General features: G+C 34.1%; 2 protein-coding genes across 3 annotated transcripts; one reads left to right on the top strand and one right to left on the bottom strand.

The window, feature by feature from the left end:
- The first annotated feature begins 810 nt into the window (after positions 1-810).
- LOC144849941 (zinc finger protein 236-like) lies at positions 811-9,788 on the top strand. The gene is made up of 8 exons (XM_078707076.1): positions 811-969; positions 2,074-2,408; positions 2,695-2,834; positions 3,350-3,480; positions 3,669-7,864; positions 8,015-8,258; positions 8,528-8,662; positions 8,975-9,788. Exons 1-8 carry the CDS (start codon positions 918-920, stop codon positions 9,178-9,180), a joined length of 5,439 nt encoding a protein of 1,812 aa, XP_078563202.1. The 5' UTR covers positions 811-917; the 3' UTR covers positions 9,181-9,788.
- On the bottom strand, positions 9,789-23,547 carry LOC144849943 (E3 ubiquitin-protein ligase AMFR-like). Of its 2 annotated transcripts, XR_013614018.1 has the most exons (15): positions 23,443-23,547; positions 22,394-23,032; positions 21,892-21,984; positions 20,895-21,059; positions 19,431-19,583; positions 19,089-19,129; positions 16,031-16,163; positions 15,530-15,663; positions 15,108-15,218; positions 14,432-14,643; positions 14,033-14,136; positions 13,089-13,426; positions 12,687-12,812; positions 11,043-12,149; positions 9,789-11,004 (listed from the first exon to the last, which is right to left on the bottom strand). XR_013614018.1 is itself a non-coding variant. In XM_078707078.1 (14 exons), exons 2-14 carry the CDS (start codon positions 22,913-22,915, stop codon positions 11,918-11,920), a joined length of 2,364 nt encoding a protein of 787 aa, XP_078563204.1. In that variant the 5' UTR covers positions 22,916-23,032; positions 23,443-23,547; the 3' UTR covers positions 9,789-11,917. The 2 variants fall into 2 exon arrangements, 1 of the variants encoding a protein (XP_078563204.1); XM_078707078.1 differs by having other exon boundaries at positions 9,789-12,149.
- Positions 23,548-23,892: the final 345 nt, after the last annotated feature.

Here is a 23,892-nt window from a genome sequence, read left to right as displayed (position 1 = left end):
TTTTTCTTTTCGGATTTTTAAAACTTATTTTTGATTCGTTATGCTCAGTTGAACATTTATCTGTTATCAATATTAGTTTTATTACCATAAGTATTATTATCTACTGGTATATTTATTTGTTTTATTAATTTAGTGTTGAACTGTTCACTTTATTTTTATATTACTTGTCGAAGATGATTGGGGATTCTGTCTTCAATCGTCCATTATCTACATTGTTGTTTATCTCACGGACGTAATACTAGGCCCTAATGTTTTAATTGAAGAAAAGTTCAGCCACGTAGGGCCTGACACGTAGCCTACTTCATTCGAGCGTGCTATTCTATATCTCTAAAACGTCTATTTGTTATATGGTGGCTACACGTGAAACAACATGAAAAATGAAGATAATAAAATCCGACTTCTCTAATACTAATAGGCCACTGTGTTTTTAACAAAGTTAATCACTTCCGTAGAAAAAAACACCTAAAAAATTATGTTGTTTTCACTTATAAAATTACAAAATAAACGGTTAAATTCAACAAAACCCATTGACTGGCACCCAATTTTACAATGCTTTAGGCCTAAATTAATTTTTTTTCAGGGTATTGAATTTTTTTACGATCTAATTTTAAGAACTAATTTTATTCACGCAAGGATAGCGCTTACACCGGAAAATATTAACCAAGCAAAAATAGGCCTACATTATCCGAACGTCATGATTATTATAGTTAATAAGCTTATTATCATGTGAATCAAATATTATGAGCAAAAACGCACATTCAAACAACAGCCTATAATACTTGTACAACAGTTCAAAGAAACACAATGGTGGTCTAGCCTACATCCGGGTTATCAGATACTAATTTCCATGACGTCATCAACAAGCCCAAGAGTAACAGCCATGTTCTTTTGAAAATAAACGCCCAAAATCTACTAAAATGCCGCGAGGAAGACCGCCTAAATTGAAGATTCGTATTGACGGTTTATCAGGTAGGAATTGTTAAGTGTTTGGTGGGTAATTTATTACTTATTATCTGCAATTAATCAGTCCGCTTTTCGCTGTTTTGCTTCCACCATGTAGTTCCGTATCGTCAACTCTGTTTTGTGAGTAAATCAGCTACTCCTTGAGCGGAATAATACATCAATTTTCACTTTACTCAAATCGTTGGCGGCGAAATTTGAGGAACTTTCTTGTAATTGTATTATCCCTAAATATTTACTTGTATTTATCGTCAATTATGGTTACAAATTAAACGAAAAATCTCTTATTTTCAATCATAGTTTATTGCAAACGAAGACCGCCCAAAAGCCTTTGTCAGCCTAGGCTATTGCGTTTCTATGTCTAGGCCAATCAATGCAAAGGTTCAATGAAGGGAGGAGGGCCTTTCCCCGCCGGGGAGGTTATGTACCTTCCTACCTTTTTTAAACCTAGGCCTCTTGCCGACAGTCATGACATTAATCTAATAGCATAATGTGTAGATCAAAAAGAGTTAATCAAACCCAATTTCCTAAACAAATTTTAGATCTAGGCCTACACAAACAATCTGATTTATTACGCCAAAACATTAATTTAATTACAAATGGTACAACAATATAAAGTAGGCTAGCCTAGGCCCCTACCTACCTGGCCTAAATAAATGAAAGAAGGGCTTTCTCTTCTTCAAAGGAGTGTTTCTTTTAAAATTGTATTCTATTCTTGTGACTTTGTGCTATGCTTTTGAGAGCCGTACAGTTAAAGCTTGCTTGTTTCCCTGGAAACAACGCAACATGGAGTATACTCCATGAACGCAAAGGCAAAGCGCAATGCAAGTAGCCTAATTATAATAGCCTACAGAATGTCCGAGATAACTCTAATATGAAATCGCAAAATTATCATTGGCCTAAAATTATGAAAACCGAGAAATCTCCAGAATAACAGAATAAATGGACAAATCAATGATCAAACCCGCACACCACAAAGCCTTTTTCACAACCCTATACGATGAGTGTCAAACGACCAAGAATACAAAAATTAATTCTAGCTAGTTTGAGAACTGAAATTTGATTTTATTGGAATTTAATGTCATGACTCATATTTGTTTTTATTTTGTATAGGAATCGGTATTGAAAACAATGCTCCTACTTCTCCAGGCACAGGTCCTTACAAATGTGAGAAGTGTGGTGAGCAATTTAAGAAATTTGCACAGGTTAAACGACATGAAAGAAAGCATGATTATGAGAAACCGTACAAGTGTGAATCATGTTCGGAATCGTTTAACAAAGAGTACAACTTGATGTTACATAAAGCTTTACATGATCTGGATACTCCGCAATGTCCAGATTGCCAGAAGAAATTCTCAAGAGTTGCGAGTCTGAAAGCTCACCTTCTGATTCATGAAGAGGATGAGTGTATCGATTGTCAGGATTGTGGAGAAGAATTTGCATTCCAGGTAAGTTTATATCCAGGTGGATTGCTAAAATTTAAAACAGTCTCAATGTAGGCCTACAGTATTAAGTAATTCCAAAACAGTCTTCTTTCTTTTCAAATACACAACAGTAAGCAACTTACTAATACTACTGACATACAGGATGCCTCATTTGAGGCTTAGGGAGTATAGTAAAACAAGGCACTAGGTTTTGAATCCTGGACAAAGTGGTCCTTGGGATGAAGTATGTACATACCACCAAGTTACTCCACTAACACTCCTCATTTTATATTTTTTTTTTCTACACTAGTTCGAACTGGATAAACACATTAAAAGCCATGTAGAGAACATTGAAGATGGAACATCAGCAGATTGTAAGATTTGTGGAGAAGTCTTTGTTTTGTCAACTGACCTGAAAGATCATATGATAAAATGTCATTACAAAGCTAAGTTAGTATGACTTTTGCATATCTTACAATAATGTACATTTACCACATATATTTGTTCTGAAAAAAACTGTTGAATTCAACAGTTCTTTTCAGAACTTATATACGTGGTGTATATCAACATTTGATTTCGCCATGCAAATCTTCAAACAATATAATGTACATTTAGTTTATTTCAACTTAAAGCATCTCATACAGCAACCCACCTTCTCTCTCCCTTATGCCTTTTCAAAAACATTGTTTGAACCATAGTCTACTGTGCAGGCTTCTTTGCTGTTGGTTTAATTAACTTCAATTTTCATGTTGCTATGTTGCTCATGTTACTGTAATTCTTCCTTGGGTTCAAATCTATCTGAATGACAGACTAGGTATCTGGAGGTCTTGGATTCGAGTCCCACCTGAAAATTACATGTAAATATGTTAATGGTGTTTATTTAGCATAAAGTATGATTATGTCAGAGTAGGGCAAACATCAGACCAATTTGTGATCCCTAACTCAAAGCTAATTTTTTTGTCTAGGTCTACACTTTTGAATGCAAAGTCATATCGTAAGCACATCGATCGCTCTGCATTTCAACATGAATGTGATCACTGCGGCAAATGTTTTCAGAAACCAAGTCAACTATTGCGACATCGAAGGATACACACAGGTTGGTTAAATAATATAGTGTACATACATACTGTTCTGTCTGAAATCACTGATGCATGACCCTTGCTCCAATAACAGAGGTTACAGCAATGCTTCTCCTCGATCCTGATACAGTATGACGAATGCTTGCGATCATTGTATTGGTGTTTATTAACCAATTTTTCATTTGTGTCTCTTGATCCAAATTAGGTGAACGTCCTTACTCTTGTGACCAATGTGACAAGGCATTCAATCAAAAAGGTGCACTACTCATTCATATGACAAAACATACAGGAGAACGACCTCATTGTTGCGACCTTTGCCCTCAGACCTTTTCACAGAAAGGAAATCTCCGAGCTCATATTGCCAGAGTCCATGAAATTAACCGAGGAATGAACAACACTTACCATTGTGTCCAGTGCACATGTGTGTTCAGGAAGCTAGGGAGTTTAAATGCACATATGAGTAGAATGCATGGTGCTGAGGGCATGGTAATGGACACAAGTATTGAAGTTCAAGATAGTGAACCAGTTATGTTAGTGCAAAATCAACTTGGGTTAACTGATGAAGCAGTTGATGATGTTGTTCAGCAGTTAATGAATCTCTCTGAGCAAGTAACTGGGGCCTCTGATGCAACGCAGCAGATTCACCAGATAGCAATTAGTAGTAATATTAGCTCGGATATCTTACAAAAGGCTTTAGAAACCAGTGGTCTTATTGAAGCTGCAGAAGCTGAAATCCAGAGTCAGCAGAGTCAAGAGGGAGAGGAAGGAACCTCTATTGTGCCATTCCAAGGAAGTCAAGATGTCATTCAAGGTGTCCAGCAAGTAGCTCAGTCTGTTGCAATTCTTCTGAAGAAACAGCAAGTTAAAAGATGTGTAGTTCCTAGATATCATTATTGTAATTATTGTCAGAAGTCCTTCAAGAAACCAAGTGATCTTCAAAGACATATACGAATACACACACGAGAAAAGCCTTACAAATGTACTGTGTGTGAAAGAGCATTTACAGTAAAGAGCACTTTAACCGCTCATATGCGCACTCACACAGGCGTAAAGGAATACAAATGTCATGTTTGCAATAAATGCTTCACAACACATGGCAGCATGAAAGTTCATTTACGTCTTCATACTGGAGCTAAGCCTTTTGGTTGTCCATATTGTGATAAAAAGTTTAGAACTTCAGGTCACAGAAAAACTCACATTTCTTCGCATTACAACAATACAACTATACGACGTCCAAGAAGAATTCAAAGGCCTAAACCTTCTGTGGATCTTCCAGATGTTACACTTCAAGAACCAATCTTGATCACTGATAATGGTCTAATACAACAACCACCACGTAGTTCAATCAACCAATTTTTAACAACTGATCTTCAACAGATTGGTGGTGTTGATCGACCATATAAGTGTGGGCACTGCGAACGAGCCTTCAAGAAATCTAGTCATCTTAAACAGCATACGCGGTCCCACACTGGTGAAAAGCCATTTAAATGTGGAGAATGCAGTAAATGTTTTGTGTCTACTGGTGTACTAAAAGCCCATATGAGGACTCATACAGGAGTTAAGAATCACCAGTGCAATATGTGCCAAGGTCTGTTCACTACTAGTGGAAGCTTGAAAAGGCATATGTCCACACACAGTGAACTGCGACCATTCATGTGCCCTTACTGTCAGAAAACATTCAAAACCTCGGTCAATTGTAAGAAGCACATGAAGACACACAAGAGAGAGCTTGCAATGCAGCAACTCCAGCAGGAACAGCAAGGGCAAGATCAAGTCAGTCAACAGCAACAAGATGCTAGCCTTGCTGAATTGGAAGAACAGACTACAGCCATTTTGGAGCAACTTGGTCAGGCACAGACTCTGGGACCTCCTACCAGTTTATCTGATCAAACAGGTGGACAAAACACAGTTGTGCCAGAAACATTGACAGAATCAGCCAATATGCTTCAGGAAGGATTGTCTCAAGAAACCTTAACTCAAGCAGCATTGGGTGCTCGGAATCTAACGCAAGTATCACTTACGCAACAGACATTGAATGCCATTGCCAACCAACAAGTGATGGCTGCTAATCAACAAGCTCTTTCTCAGGAACAGCAGATTAGTCTACAAACCCAACAGATTCAACAGCAATTAGAAGCCATTACTGGGCAGCGGTCATCAATTTTACAGCAACAGTCAAATAATAACTCCGCAATACAAGCCATTATGTTAAATAATATGCTGCAACCCCAACTCCAAATTCAAACTGAGGCTGATAATGATAAAAGGACTTACTTATGCTCATACTGTTCAAAAGGATTTAAAAAGTCCAGCCACCTAAAACAGCATGTTCGTTCGCATACAGGTGAGAAGCCATTTCCTTGCAGACAGTGTGGAAGAGCTTTTGTCACTTCTGGTGTACTTAAATCCCATTTACGCACTCATTCTGGTGTGAAGAACTTTCGATGCAATATCTGTCAAGCAGCATTCTCAACCAACGGCTCTTTACACAGACATATGGTAGTTCATAGCTCTGAGAGACCATACAAATGTAATCAATGCAACCAGACATTTCGTACTAGACTTCTTCTTAAACGACATGAACAAACACATTTAAAAGAACAGACAAAGGTTGCAAAGAAAGTAAAAGATGTATTGCAGCTAACGAATGAACAAGCTATGCATCTAGTTAATTCATCGCCAAGCAAGGGTCTGTCTGTGTCTGAAAAAATCCTTATTCAGTCAGCTGCTGAAAAGGGTCGTATCAGTGAAATTAAAGATAAAATAGAAGAACTCAAAAGAGCACCTAGACACAAAAACCAATGTACTAAATGTCCAAAGAGCTTCAAGAAACCAAGTGATCTGGTGCGTCACCAGAGAATTCATACAGGTGAAAAGCCATTCAAATGTGATAAATGCGACAAAGCTTTTGCTGTTAAGTCAACTCTAGACTGTCATATGCGTGTTCATAATGGCTCCAAGCAGTTCACTTGCCACATGTGCAAATCACAATTTGCTACAAAGGGGAGCTTGAAAGTTCACATGCGATTACATACAGGAGCAAAACCATTTAAATGCCCATATTGTGGTGAGTGTTTCCGTACATCAGGATCTAGAAAGATGCACATACATCAACACATGAAACCTGATGCTCCACCAAAGAAGCAACGTAAGCAGCCACAGGCTAAACCAGCCACTGAGATTGAAGAAAATGAAGAGAATATCCCATCACTATCCACTACCATGCCATCTGAAGCAAACCCAACAGTTTGTCAAGTGCAAACAACATCTGGTAACATTGATCAAACAAATCTACAACCAGCATTTCCGCAAGGTATTCTCCCTATTACATTGTCAGGAGGTGAATATGCACAATTTAGTGATGGTTCAATTGCGACAGTGTTAACTCAAGGATTGGAAGGCATGCAGCTACAGTTGAACACTACCAATATTGGACAAGGACTGCAGATTTCTGGCCTGGATTCTAACATTACCGTTCAGATTGATCCAAACATTCTGCAACAACTTCAACAAGCTGTTTTAAATCCTGTCGCTCTTCAAACTGAATTGGGAACAATCCAGACAAGTTCAGAGAATGCTTTATCTCATGGGACAGTGATCCAGAACATGGAGATACAACCTAATTTCTTAGTCCAACTTGATGGAAACTCTCTTCAGCAACTTCAAATACAGCAGTCGGCAGATGCAGGCAGATTGCAAGTAGTTGATAACGTAGCCAACCCTGGGGATACTATTCGTGTTGTACAGACCGATTCTGGTTTCACTGCTGTACCATCTATGCTTTCACAAACACAGGTTACAGAATCAAGTGCACCAAATATATCTGATGATAGTAGCATTGGTAAAGTGCAGAGTGGTTCACAATCGGTAACAAACCCACAAATGTCAGGACACATAGTACAAGAACATTCTCAGATATTTCTTCAAGCACAAGAGACCCTTCCGCATGATGCTCAGTCTTTGCTACCTCAAACATCTTATGAAAACATTCAACTGGCACAATCTACAGAGTCATCGGCGATGCCTCTTGCAGGTTCTATTTCGTCATCACAGAACGAAACCACCAATAGTATACAACTTTCTCTAGAAAGTGGAGAAACCCTTACACTACCACAGGCCATTCTTTTCCAACAGGAGCTGTTACCACAGACAACCCCAAATGACGGTAATGCAAGTTCTACTCAACATGCAACTTTTTCAGATACATCTATGGATGTACCTGGATTAGATGAAGGAATGGTTGAACCAACAGAACCTAGTGGCGATTTACTTGGGGAGAATCTTGCAGATGATAGTCAAGGAGTAGACAAAGATCATGGAAATGCATCAACAAGCAGTGCTCTCTCAGCTGCAGCATCAATTGGTTCAATCTACCATTGCACTGAACCTGAATGTAAATCTGTAAGTTTATCACATTTAACTACTACTAACCCACCTGGTAATAAGTCCAACACTTCATTCATTTTAAAAATTATCTACAGTATGTGGATGTATATACAAACTAGTACAAAATTGTAAAAATGTATTATATTTGTTTCTGTTGACAACTAGGTGTTTACACAAATGAACCAATTAAGACGACACCAACGTGAAGCGCATGAAGAAATACGTCCTCATGTGTGCAGTACGTGTTCCAAGGCATTCAAACGACCAGGCCATCTGAAGGAGCACATGGCCACTCACCAACCGGGCCCATCACCCAATAAGAATAAGCCCACCCCACATGTGTGCTCAGAGTGTGCTAAAGCATTTGCTAAGCCTAGTCAGCTGGAAAGACACAGGCGTATACACACAGGTAAGAATATACGGTAATTGAGGAAACAATTTTACAGCATGCAAGATGATACTTTATTTTATTTTTTATTTTATTCATTTCGGCAATAAACATAAAATAATAATTACAAAAACATAGAAATATATATATATATGAAATACAAGACACAAAGCCGAGGAGAGACAAAAGCATTAAACAAAACGCTGTCACCGGTAAGGTGTGTCTCATGTTACATGTTTTTTTGACACAGTTGATCTTTAATCTTCTCATTTATTTCTTCAATTTAATAGGTGAACGTCCATTCAAGTGCCCACAGTGTGATAAAGCCTTTAACCAGAAAAATGGTCTACTGATACACATGAACACCCACACAGGTGAACGACCTTTTAAGTGTCCTTACTGCGATCACATGTTTTCACAACGAGGTAAGTTGAACTAGTTATTGAGCATCACATTGCAATCGGCCTACAGTTTCAACAAGTATTTTTTTGCTCACAAACAGCTTCATGTTTTTGTTTTCGGAATTGATTGAAAAACTGTTTTATCCTTGAGCTTGTCTTGTAGTGGAACTGTAGCTTGCCTTCCAATCCCTGTGTCGGGCTTGGAACTATTTCGATTCCACTTATTATGAAATGAAATTATAGTTTATCCATCATGGTTTCTCACTATTTGATGCATATGAAATATTTTTAAAAGAATACAGTATATAGTAATGTATGCATGCTTTATATTTGTAGGAAATTTGAAAACTCATCTTCTTCGCAACCACCAAGATAAGATGATACCTGGTACAAGCCTCATCCAAGATGGAGTAGGCGGCTCCTTTGACCTGAGTGATGTCATTGAGTCGTTTGATGACCCAACAACAAAAACAATCGATGAGGTTGATAATGTTACTGAAGGGTTAGATCTTGAAAGAACTATGAATTTCTTTGTTGACTAACACAAAACAATTGAAATGTGGAAATATTTGTTAAAAATACACAAAAAAATATTTATTTGTATTTAAAATTATATGGAAAAATGTTTGTTTTTATCTGTATTTGTATTAAAAATAATTGGCTTGAAGCTATTTTAAGAATTTTGTTAAAAAACTGAATTGAATTTTGTTCTGTGACAACCACTACCTTGAATAATAATTTTTTAGCAAGTTATTTGAGCTGTTACTGTTTCATTTTTTAAATATTTAAAGTATTTACTACTGTCATGATATAAATCACAGCCAATTTTTTATTTTTAAAATAAATTAAGTATAGTGTATATTCTTCCATCATTCAATCAACTACTACAATGATCTGATGTTATTTGCGAAATAAATATGTATTATTTGACATGTAATAATAATACAAAAGCTTCATTCATTTTAGTCACAAATTCAGTGCATAAGATAAGTTGATGTTGCAAAGATGAAGTATGTGAAAACTTGTTCACTAAAGATATTTTTGAGAGAAAAATATTAAAATGAATAGATAGTGCCTGAAAACAGTTGTAATAACATTTTTGTTGTAGAACTTAAACCAGTTTAAAATAAAATATTACAATTACCACGGATTACAGTTGAAATGTTGATTTATTGTTTTCTTCAATGTTTATATACAAAAAATGTTTTACAATAGACTTCAGAAAAAAATACATCAAATTATATAAGACAAATTAAACTTAGCAATTGTTTACAAAGCAATTGATGAAAAATGAATATAAAAAATGCAGTTTAGAAAATATTTGTATTAAAAAAATATTGGTAAATTCTGACAAAAAAAGAATATTTGGATTGCTTATATTAAAGAATATACAACAAATAAAAAAAAAATTAGAAATTGGCTGCCAGAAATGTATTATCTATCAATGATGATATAATTACACTGGTATTTTGAAAATGCTGATACCTGAAGAACAGTACCTGTATGGTTGATTTGCAAAAGCCAAATTATAAAGAAACTTCCTTAGTCAAACGCATTTTGAGCTTTTGACTATAATATTAGAGTTTACTATCTAGCCATCGGCGGTTTTGGAAATTATAAAAAATTAATTAGAAATGTTCCAAACAAGTATATAAAAATGTGTTTTCCTTATGCATAGTATGGCAGTTTGAAATGTCATATTCAGTGTTAAAGGTGACGAAACTAGTGAGAAAAGGGTGAAGCTAGTGTGAAAGAGGAAGAAAATAGTGTGAAAGGGGACGAAGCTAGTGTGAAAAGGGATGAAACTAGTGTGAAAGGGGACAAAACTAGTATGAAAAGGGATGAAGCTAGTATGAAAGTGGAAAAAAATAGTGTGAAAGGGGACGAAGCTAATGTGAATGGGGATGAAGCTAGTGTGAAAGGGGACGAAACTAGTGTGAAAGGGGACGAAACTAGTGTGAAAGTGGAAGAAAATAGTGTGAAAGAGGGGAGGTTGTATTAGTTTAGATAGAGGCGGAAAAAGAAAAAAACTAAACATAAGAAATATATAGGGTATATACAGTACTAGATAACATAATTTTATATATATAATAATTTTACAAGATCAGTTTTATTTAAATAAGTCTCCCATTTACAGTAGCAATATATACTCTATATAATGTGATTTCATTTTTTTTTGTTAAATCAATATGTTTATATCCAAGATATTCTATTTAAGAAGACCACTAGTCAGTTACAAATAAAATTATATTTTAGACATGCAAAACATGTACACTTGTCTTTTACACATTTGAATAAGCACTATGAAGTTGGGAATGTGTGGCTAACCTGAAGATATGTTACTGACCTGGGGATGTGTTGCTGACCTGGGGATGCATTGCTGACCTGGGAATATATTGCTGACCTGGGGATATGTTGCTTACCTAAGGGATGTGCTGCTGGACTGGGGATATGCTGCTGGACTGGGGATATGCTGCTGGACTGGGGATATGCTGCTGGACTGGGGGATATACTGCTGACCTGGGGAAAATTGCTGGGATGTAATGGCACCTGGGAATTACTATTACAGTATTATGTTTACTGATGATGAATTAGATCTTAATGCTTGTATGTTGTGCTGTAATAGTGACAAATTAATTAAATTAAGTCAATGAATATTAGTACAAAATAGGACTGAAATCTATATGCATAATTTAAATTACAAACGTGTAACAGACGTCAAGGTGCATGCATAATTGTTTAACTCTACTCTTTCAACTACATTAAATTATATCATAAATAGTGTTTTATTAGTGCCAATCTTTATAATTCTACAAATGTAAACTATATTATAAAACAATTTTGCAAACTTGTTATACCTAATATTGTGATGTGAAATTTATATAAAATATGGAAAATGCTTTCATTTACCTAACATTTTCATGTGATTTGGTCCCTTGGAACTTTGTGAATAACAGGTCACAAAATTGACTTTTATCATGGAAATCAAAGGCCATGAAACAGTAATGAGCAGTAATAGTACTACAAAATCTACAAACTTTACAGTAATATTACTGATATTATTGCACCAAATAAAAATCAAATATTTATAATCTTTAACACCAATTGTGTTGTGTACATATCTAGTAATTATAAAAAAAAAACACTTTGCAGACCTATATATACCTATATACAAAAAATATCATCAAAATTGGAAGCTTTTCAGACCAAGTAATATTATTCATAATTCCAATTTGGACTGGCAGTTTTTGATTTCAGCCAAAAAGATATGTACAACTCTTATTCTTCATCTTGCATACGTCGAAGTGCTGCCTCAAATGCCAACATCCTTCTTTGTCGGACATCTGATTGGTTTTGGTTGACTGACGAAGATGTTAGTTGTTCACTTGGTTCAACCACGCCATTATTTAAATTACCTTCTTCATTAGGTGATTCTGATTGGAATGAAGAGGTTGAAGCTGAGGCAGTTTCTTGAGATAAATTCTCACTTGCATGCTTCATTATATAACGCCTAGATGAAAATATAGAGAGTTTGTTAATAAAGGAAACTATGACAATTTATCGCTTGGTAAGGTTTCAACCACATTTTCACAAAGGCCTTTGACAACCCTGTGGCTTGATCAGAGAGATTGTTCCCTTTCCTTGTGAAAACTGGACCACCTTATTTCTTGTGGCTACATCACTGATACTATAATGCACTAAAACTAAAGATTAATTTTACACTTTACACATAGATTTATTATTATTTAATAATAATCACAACCATATATAGTATATTGCATGGCTGCAGTGAGCATATTGCCTGGCTGCATTGAGTATATTGCATGGCTGCAGTGAGTATGTTGCATGGCTAGAGTGAGTATGTTGCATGGCTAGAGTGAGTATATTGCATGGCTGCAGTGAGTATATGGAAAAGGGAAAAGGGTAAAGTTGGATTGAACTTCTGGCAAATTTTTCAAATGCACTATCACACAATACATTCACTCTGACTACATTCCTCTTTAAAAGACTTTGAGCACTACAGTGATGTCAAATAAAAGCATCTCACTTTCTGGCTTTCTGCATCAGTTGTTTTTTTCTTTGGTTTAATATTTCTTCTCTTTCTGATGCATTTTTTGAAAATCTACTTGGCATTGATTCAACTCTTGAATATTCTAAAGCTGGTTCTTGCTCTCTGAAAATATGAAATGAAGAAATATTATATAAATACAAATAATATTGCACTGTAATATATTCTCTTTCATCAAATACCATACTCCATGAAAAAGATTTTTTCAGATCCCAAGGATCACAAATTATTTGTCTTTTCTCTTTAAATGTTCTCAATTCAGCAGTTCTTTTTTAATTAAATAGTTAAGGGGAACAAAAGATAAATGAATTATATTAGCACATTATAGTATATTCATATGCATGTTATGCAGGATGGTTAGAATTATAACCAATTATGTACCTGAGATGTTGTGTCTGCATGGTACTAGCATCTCCAGCTTCCCCTATCCTCTGCTCTCCTCGAACCACATCTTCTTCTTGGCGTGTCTCCACTGTATAACTTGGGCTCAGATTTGCATGAGGGTTTGTGTTAGCACTGAACTGGACAGGGTTGTGTTGGGGTTGAGCCGGACGAACATCAGGTGGGGGAGTTGGATCATCCGGTATGGGTACCGCAGGAATATGGATGCGATGCTCAAGGATATTGTCGATAGTTATTTCCATTGATCGTGTACGTTGTAGGTCTTCTAAGATGATTTGAAGGGGAATATTTGGAAACATTTGTTGGACATTGTTCGCCTGGGAAAAAAACACAAACCCATCAAATATGATCATAATTAAACCAAAAATAAGTATTGGCTTCTTTTGCCTCGTATGTTTAGTATATCAAAAGCATAGGCTGGTTTGTGCATTGGGAGGCTGCAGGTTAGAAAATTACTGGGCGAGGATAAAGGATTTGGTATTTGGATTACAAAAGAATTTGAGAATACTGTATGAACCTACACTTGCTCAGAAATGTCACACTTGCACTAAAAATATTAGTACTGCTACTATATTCAGAAAGTTAAAATAGCATTGATCTATAAAGTCAATAGCAATTTAAAACCTCAGCACCACTTTGGTTGGCAAGTGTTTTAAGTGTTCTGTTATTATGATTTTCTAATTGTAACAATTGAATGAATGAAAAATGAATAAATATATCATATGTTATAATAATTATACTATAAATGATGTACAATGAAAGAATTGTAACCACTCCTCGACAATGATAATATAGATTGACAATGATGCAAGGTCAGAATGACGATGGAATATGACAATGATGCCTCAGCTAATGATAATAAACAACCGTTGTGATGAAGTCAATAGTGGTATTGACAATGGGAGAAACTGGAAAGCACTTACCCATGTACGTAGCTGTGAGTTAGCTTGTACTCGTTGCCTTATACCATTTCCTCCATGCATCACTTCAACAGAAAAGCTAGGCAACCAAGCAAAGATTCTGGAGCCTAGAAAATACAAACACAACAAGTTTACACATTGGGCTGAATATATTTAAAAAAATGCTGACATATGAACTTGTTTAAAGTAATCCATTCTGCCTCATTCAGTTCAAAGCCAATTCTGTCAGAATTATGTCGATATTTTGTTTTGTTTCATTGAACATCAGTATGTATTGTCACTAAAAAGGGAACCAGACTATGACTTGCACTACTATGACCTTTGAACTTTGAGTAAATTTGTTATATTAAAGAGAAGTTGGCCTTTAACTGCATATTAATTAGTTTTAGATGCATAATTTACCATCAAAATGAAACACATTTCTATGATTAACAAGGCGTGGATCTAGTTGGCCAACCCTGGCATTGACTCTGGCGCCAATCACTGCCGCTCCTCTTGCCTGGTTCTGTGCATTCTCACGGTCTGCCTGCTCTGTCGGTACTGGGTTGAGGCTAAGAGACTTGCGACAGGTAGGACATGAGGTATCATGCTCCATCCAGGATCTGAGGCAAGAACTAAGGAGCGAAGAGGAAATAAAATAATTATTTTGTTGAAGAATTCTTTTCTGCTGATAGAGCAGTATGTGTACCATAGAGATAATATTAAGCCAAAGACTAGAGGACGTACTCTTACTCAACTATTCTATTTATTTTATGTCTTTAGGCACATGTGGCCAAGGGTTACCAATAGTAAATTAATTACTGTCCTATCAGATAGGTGGTAATCCCTATGAAAAGGGGCTATTTTGTGAACCAGTTCACCGGGGTAACCCCTAATCATCTTGGATAAAGTGCACATGGACAACTACGGTTTATAGTTCTTATCCGAGAAGACTTGTTCCACCACCAGAATTAGGAGAGATATCAATGCACAACTTGAATTGGACAGGGTAATTCTTAAAATAAAGAAATATCCTTTATCCCATTTCAAATAGTATAAAAGCGTAAAGAATAAAAATTAGAGAATAAAATGTACATACTTATGAAACAAGTGGTTGCAGGGTAGTTTTCGAGCTGTGGACATCTGGTCCCAGCAGATAGCACATGTATCATCTCCATTTTCAAGTTCCTCTTTAGTTGCATATGCAAACCTGGTGAAAACCAATCATTGAAATATAAGACATGCATTTAACTTGATAACTGCATCGGAGAGGTTTGTCATGGCAAGTCTAGCCCTAGACTTTTGGATCAAACACGTATGGGAACATACTCCCATAATGCAGCTAGTAATCGGCACAAAGTTGTGTCTTGACCTTTACCATGTACCCATTTGTACACCTGGGTGGAGAGATGCAAAATGTAAGGTTTTGTGTCTTGCCGAACCCAACAATCCCACGATTCAACGTCCAATTCACTGCGTCACGCAAGTGGTCTCTTAATATTTTAATTATTAAATACAAACCTTGTTTCCAGGCTGTTGACAACTCTTCTGTAATTCTTGTGTTTTCGTAATTTACGTTGGATCTCTGTGTACAGGAACCTTAACTGCATACAGATCACAAGACTTGCCATACTAAGGAAGATGTTGCCCCATAACTAAAAGAACAAGAAACAATAAATTAAAGATACATTACCTTTCTGTAATTTTGTTGTTTAATATGCCATTTTAATGTCACAAACAATAATAGATATATCGATATACCATAAAACCTTAAAAAGAAGCCCGGCCCTCATTGGTCTGCAAAAGCTATCTCGAAAAGAAGCCCATCGCGCTTATTTTCAAGATAGTATTGGCTTCTTTTTGAGATAAACTATTTTAATATTAAAGGAACAAGGCGATTTCATATAAAATATGCCTCATTAAATTTGTTCGTGTCTTCAATGCCTTTTTGGCAGTAAGTTTTTATTGAACTGAGCATTACAGTATAAATGGTGGAATTTTCCTATTAATCAAAAGTCTTACCAACATATGAAGATGGTGCAAAAAGTCCACGATCAAAACTGTAGTGTCCAAAATAAGGTTAGTGTAGTAAGTGAGCGAGCCTCGCTCTTCCCACAATCCATCATGGTGCAGGTCATACAGATGAATACCATACCTAAATAGAATAAGTTAAACAATAGCTAAATCAATAAAGATCATTCAATTGTAGGTGCTGTCAAAGTTGGTCAGCAGGTTGCAATCATACCATAGTGTGATTGACCCCAATTCATGGCTTTTATGAACTTGTAAGATAGGTATTTGAAGCATACTGATAGTCACTGTGTATGTTTGATTATTTTGATTCATATTGGTAAAGGCCCACATAAATAAGGGTCTGTTTCTGCCACAACCGTTTAAATGAAAATGAATTCAATGGGTATTTTTAACTGGTTATTTTGCGCTGCCTTTTAACCGATTACCACAAAATTGGCCTGTTTCTTCTCGGGGCATTCCACAGTATTTTTTTGTTACGGACGGGACATTTTTGAGAATATAACTAGACATATCTTAGAAATAAAAAAGAATACAAGATTCAAAGTAGAATAAATGTATACATATATGGCCAATGTTTATTATGAAAGTCAAAAAAAGAAAAAAGACTGTACAAAAAAAATTTTATTATGAAAATTGTGTGCGTCGCGGACAGGACGGCAAATGGACATGACTTTTGAGAAGGTTTACGTATTGTAATATTTCTCCTCATTTAAAAGAGATTTTAAAATTTGTTTTGTATTATTATGTTGCCAGATAGTTGTTTTAGATAACTGAATGTTAATTATAAAAATTGAACTGCAAATTTATTAATAAATATGATTTATATGTCGTTACGGACGGGACATTTCTAACGTCGCGGACAGGACAACTTTGTCCACGTTAAAAAATTGTATAATTTTGCTATTAAAAAAATTTAAAAATAAGTTTTTTACATCAATGTAATCTTTTATTTACAAATCAAAATATAATTCAACCTTTGAAACACTGTTTAAAAGTTTATGTCAAGTGAAAATATTAAAATTCATAAATATGAAATATTATTTATAAAATTAATTATTCAAAGAGTTATAACGAGAAGCAATATTGTAAAATGTTATCAAAATATTTATTTACACTAATATAAAAGTTATGCTTGCCATATTAAACAAGACTTCAAGATATTAACATATTTAAGGCGAATCTTTAAAAATTGGCGTTGGCGTTTGACGTCTGAATTTGTTAGTGGATCCAAGTTGCATCTGAAATTTTCTTCTGTCCTTGCTTGGATTTAATAACTGTAGGCCTACTTCTATTAAAATTCAATCTTAATTATTTAGTATCTGATTTATAAAAGGTTCTTGGTTGCAAATTTACCAAAGAATTAAATCTACAAAGCGATGACCGCACCCAAATACTCCCATTCATACTGGTCATGTTGTTTTGGATTTAGGTATTGTTCTTTTGTGGATTGTTATTTTAAATACAGACCACAATGTTTTGTGATTAATAAACAAAAGTTAACACCTTTGTACAGTACTTCTCAGCCTACAGTACAAAAACACTTTTTAATTCTTACAATATTGTCATCACATTCATAAAAAAAATGTCCCATCCGTAACATTCAATAAATTTTGATAGTAATGTTTTTTTAATAAAAAAAATACAAGTTTCAAAAAACTTGTTTAAATCTATTGCAATTTAATATCCTTAGGAGTTGAAAATTAAGATTTAAAATTAGGAATTAAATAACAATTTTAAAGCCATTACTTCAATAAACACAAGTGAGGAAAAAACCCCAATCGAAATGTCTCAGAAGTAACAATTATGCATTTTGAAATGCAAGTATGAAAATAATAAACAATTTTAATAAAATAATTTATTATGAATAATTGCAGCTTACTTTGAAAAAAAAGTAACTGCAGTATATTTATGGGCAAAAATATTAACAAGATGCATGGTTTTATTATGAAATAAAAAGGATTTAAATTATATGTCCCGTCCTTAACAAAAATGTCTGTCCCGTGCCTACGAAAAATGTCATCAATATATTTTTGAATATGATATTTTCACCAAAAGTTTCAAAATATTTGTTTATAATGTATTGCATATAGTTTTAAAAGGAGAAAACAAAATATTAAATTGTGGTATCAATACTTTTAACTGAAATGTAAAAAACACCATAAAACTACTATTAAAATGTCGCGGATGGGACAATTATGAATTTTTAAATGTATATATGAAATTTAATAAACAAAATATGTGTTATAAAATGCTTGAATATGTACAATAGGGACATAGAGTAACTATATCTGGCAAAAAAATGTTCAAAAGATGCATGGTTTGTGAAATAATTAGGATTTAAATGATACGTCCCGTCCGTAACAAAAATGTCCCGTCCGTAACAGTATATTTTTGAAATATGATATTTTCATCAAAATCTAAAATTTTCCAAAAATTTGTTTATAATATAATGAGATATAGTCCTCAGGAGGAGAAAATGAAATATCAAGATTTTGGCATCATTACTTTTAAAATAAATGTAAAAAAACCGCCTAAAACGTCGCGGACGGGACATTTATGAATTTGAAATGGATGTATGAAATTAATAAACAACAAAATTTTAATTAAATACTTGATTATGTATTATTGAGACATAAAGTAACTATATCTGTTGAAAAAACAGTAATAAGATGCATAGTTTATGAAATAAATAGGATTAAAAATGTCCCGTCCGTAACGCCAAATATGACTTTTTCATATTTAATATTCAATAACTTAAAAAATCAATATCAAAAAAATAAAAAAAATGTTATTTAATAAACTTCAACATGTCTACTTTGAGAAATGGCCAAGAGTTACATCAAAATCAGTAAATGAAATTTTTAAACCCACGGACCAAATACTGTGGAATGCCCCTCTCCCAAGAAACTGGTGTGTTAAATAGTACACTCACAGCCACTGATCATAACTGGGCCCTCTGGAAGACCGGTCTTTGAGTGAAGAGGTCACCCAGTATAATAGATAAACATTGAAAAAACATTGTCATTGGTGAAAAATAAATACTTACTTGGCAATAACATATATGGCACGCACAATAAGGATGATGCACTGAAAAAGAAGCAAAAAATGTAATGTATATTGTTTTATGAAATAAAATAGAGGAAATTAAAAAAAACATACAGTATTTCATTATCTAAACTTTCTTTTATTATGATGACCAATGTCATATGTACTGAATTTGTTTATTTATTTTTTTGGTTTTTACATAAAGTAATAGAAACATTTCATGACACGTCAAACAGCCCTGCGTACGTACGCTCAGGAACGCATGCGCAAAATGACTATTGTACTCAATAGCTGCATAGGCTAGACTAGACATTTGATATAACAACAAGTTCTGATAGATTACCTCTGCCAACATGAAGAAGAACGTATTGACATCAACTGGATATCCAACAAAGAAGCAGACACCAACCAGAATGAAACCACAGATTAAGATAGCAAACAGAAGACCCATTATCTTGCCATGCATCCAGTTTGAAGTAGTTGGTGAAGATGAAAGCTACAAACAAATGCAGGATTCAAAAAATTTCAAAAAGTTTATTATGTGACAGTGTTCTTCTGAAGCAGGTCTTGCCAGCAAGGTTTGCCAGACTAAATTGGCTCCAACCGGTATTAAATATGGTGTAAGAAAATTATACATAAAATAAATACTAATCTATTAGTGGTAGGTTAGGCCTACAGTAGTCATTAAAAACATAGACCAAGAGCACTTGAAGGCTATTATGTCCATTTTATTTGACTTTTTGCATTAATATTAAAGTGTTTTATATAAATAAGTAAGTATATAAATAATTAGTTTGCTGGACCTGATTTCTATATTGGGAGAACGCTGCATGAGTAACCATTTACCCAGAATTTTCATATTAATATTCACAATGAAGGACATGGAATTAAATAAAAAATTAATTAAAAATTTAATTATAGAGCTCGACCTCAAACTAGACCTTACAGTATGTTAACAACTAAATGACCTTCCAATTCTACATGGTATAACAAGGTCTTTGTTCTGTATAAATAATGTACTGTAATGCCGATAAACTAATGATTTTAATATTAATTTTAAAAATTAATATCAAAATCATATTGTAAACTAAAATATTTTATCATGTAGATGATGATTTTAATATTAAATTAAAAATAAATATTAAAAATCATCATATACATATTCTATAGAATAAAATACAATATTCAATAAATAGTAAATACTATTAATCAAATTCTTGAATATTATATTTTATGCTATAGTATGTAAATGTTTGATAATGAAAACTTGATTTGTAGTCATGTTTTAAAGTAATTGTATTTATTTACAATTGATCTAAACAAAAGTTGAGTGACCTGTATCATTTTGTTTGCATACAGTACATGTATACACTAGGAATATTTTTTAATGGTACTGAAAAGAAACCTTATATTTTTGCTGTAGAAGAAAAATAAATTGCTGTAGTACAGTAAAGCCATGGCCCACAGCAACTATTTGCTGATGCAGCATTTTGAGGAAATTCTACCCCTGTGGTAATATTTAACTAAAAATAAAATCTAAGCTTTTATTCTCCAGTTATTGATACAATTTATATAATTGTTTGTAAAGCAGCACTACAAATCAATCTACACTCAAATTAGATTTATGTGTGATGAGTTTTAAAAACCTATGAAATATTTTGTCAAATTTGGAAAGCAAAATTAAAACCACTATATATAAATAATATTTGAGCAAATCAAAATAATTAACATCAATTACGATCAATACTTGAATAATTTGAAATAGTAAATATTAAGTTAAAATATAAAATAAATTGAAAAAACTTACGTATTCTGATCGATCTTTGCAGAGAATAATAAAGAGAATAAGAAAGGCAATTATTGAAAACCAAGCTGACCACAACACCATCTCCTCCAGCACTTGAGCATTCACAACACCAAAGATAAAAATAAACTTGTAGAATACAAAGTTTGCAAACTTCTCCTTTAGGCGCTGTAAAAAAGTTTTAAGATCTTATCATTCTGTACGGCCCAAGATTTTTCCTAAGTTCTATTTGAAACTTCTGTGATTTTAACTGTTTAATAATAATCAATTTACCAAAAAAATGTGTTTGCTTGCTAGTTTGTTTACAACTAGCAAATGTTTGCTAACTGGTTTTCATGGTAGCATATCACAATTAAATGTGGGATCTCTAAATTTTAAAATAACATGGTGCTGTGTTGAGAAAGTCCTACAAGAGGGCTTGGTTTGAGGATGAAAATACTTTACGGACAATATTTTTTGTGTTATTTATCTGGTTTGAGGGTGAACTAAATGACGTGCTATCTAATAGAATTAACTATTTATGGATAAATTTTCTTTTGAATGATCCAATATATTTAAATAAAATCGTAAAGCATACGGTTTTACTCAAGCTTTCTCTGCATGGACTCGCTAATGATTAGGCTGTGTCAATGAACCAGCGAAAGCTTGTGTAAAAACGAAAAATTTGCGATTTTATTCAAGTATATTGGATCATTAAAAAAAAATGTATCAATAGTTAAAATTCTACAATGTAGAAGAGGAGGATCCCATACGTATTTATCCAAAAGAAAATGTATCAATACTATAGATATCCAGATACCTTTTCAATAATGTCAATAGAATTGTTTTAGTGGTTGATAATGGTAGAGGATATTGCATATCAAGCAGAATATTCTTGGTTCAAATCTGGGTTAGATCGGCTATTTTTTCAGTATCACTGGGTGGTTTAGAGATTCAGTATATTGTGTGTATTACTTAGAATAAACTAGAACCATTATTTATTATATTAATAAATACTAACCTGTCTTTCACTAACTCTGAGTTTGCCAATGATAACCAACTGAAGAACTTTGGCAAACAGAAACAAACAGCAGTAGGCAAAGTTGACAAGGACCTGGAAAAACAAAAAATTTGATTTGACAGATCACACACGGGTAAAGAAAGAGAAATGAATAGCCCCAGTGGCTGCAAAGTTTGTTTGGAGATTGCATAGCAAGGTTTGGGAGTCTCATAATATGGTTTTGGAAGAATCTCATAAGCAATGATTGAATCTCAATCAATCAATCAAAGAATCTCACAAGGTTTGGAAATCTCGTAACAAGGGAATCACACAGCAAGATATTGGAGAATCAGTGCTTTGGGGTCTTGTAATCAAAAATTGGGATTTGTAATGTGGGATTAAAATATATATATTTAAAATATTTTGTAAGTGTAGAAGATTTTTAAGTTTTAAATCAAGGTTTTAGGAATTTACATTTTAAAAAGAAATATAGTACAGTGTGTCAAACAATTATTTCACTTACTAAAACATATATTGGCTCCTGCATGAAAACTTTAAACAGCTTTATTGCATAACTATCTGATGGCAGTAATGTATAATCCATAAATGGCTGTTCATACTCTGTTTCGTCATCATTTGAATGCCATCTCTTCTCTTCCGTCTCCTTCTCGACTGATCTACCAGTCCAATTATTTTCTGTTGCTGCCGCTGCATCATTCTTTGATGACAATTCCTCAGGATGCACAGTAGAATCTGCACTTTCAACTGGTTGGCTGTTCAGTTCAACTGAATACTTACTAACGTCACCAGATGGTGTGATCGTAACCACTTCAGAATAATCTTGGGTTTCCCGATTGTAAGAGTACTCAAGCGGAACATTCGCCTTCAGCTCATCTACTGTTGGATTTGACATCAATGCCTGAGCATTGTCAAATAGAACAACCTCATCTTTAGCAAACCATAAGCACATACCCATAAATAAAAAACTTACAGAGGTATAAGTTCGAAGTGATGGAATAGGTAGTCTACCGATTCGAATTGGCATTTTGTAAAATTGGTTTAAAACTGAAAAAATATATTTCTTGATCAATATAATTTTACTAGTAAGTAGTAGGCTAGTTACTCATCTTTCAAGTAAAATATAATTCTTTAATTTGAAAACCTGAAATGAAAAAACAAATATTTATATTAATATTTAGCATTTTTAGTTTCTACTTCTAACTAGGTAGGCCTAGCTTAGGCTAGTTTTTTAAAGTTATACAAATGTCTACAGCAACAGTAAACAAATTCAAGGCCTAGTTAATAGTTGGCATAGCTCCAGGCTAGGAACGGTAGTCAATGTAGTAAAGGCCTAGCCTAGGCCTGGCCCTGTACAGTATGGTACGACCGACGTCTACGTAGTACTACTACTACTAGGGCCAGGCGGCAGGCCTAGCTAGGCTAGGCCTAGCATAGGCTAGGCCTAGCATAGGCCTGACCATAATTCGCCTAATCTTTTGTCAGTATTTATGATTAGGTTATTGTTAAATACACTATTTTCACAAATATTTTTTAAACCAAAACCTGTCTTACCTAAACAGAAGGATGCTTCTCACAAAACGAACGAAAGGGGCAAAGAAAGGGAGGTATCACGTCCAAAAAATTGAGTTTTTCGTCATCCAATTTTTTATTTCATTGCTCAGTGCTGTAGCGCCCCTATAGTTAGTTCCAAATGACTGTTTTTTATGGAACGCCGGGAGTGCCACTTTCGGCGACCTTTTAATGCGGCGCAATGGCATTCAGCAGCGACTTTGTCATTGAGCGCCAGGTTTTTTGGTTCCCGGTGTGTGGTAAAATCAGTACACTAACAAATTTTTTTTCTCGATCTTTATTTTTGGTAAGTGTTCTTACATAATATATATTAGTATTAGTTTTATTATTTATACATTATTTAGTTTTATACCACGATTCTCCATTGAGTTTGATAATGTATTTAAATAATTAATTATGATAATAATTAAGACACCACACACACCCTACTGT

This window comes from Antedon bifida, chromosome 8, assembly GCF_963402885.1.
Source record: "Antedon bifida chromosome 8, ecAntBifi1.1, whole genome shotgun sequence".
Classification (NCBI taxonomy): domain Eukaryota; kingdom Metazoa; phylum Echinodermata; class Crinoidea; order Comatulida; family Antedonidae; genus Antedon; species Antedon bifida.
This window is presented reverse-complemented; position numbering and strand designations above follow the sequence as displayed.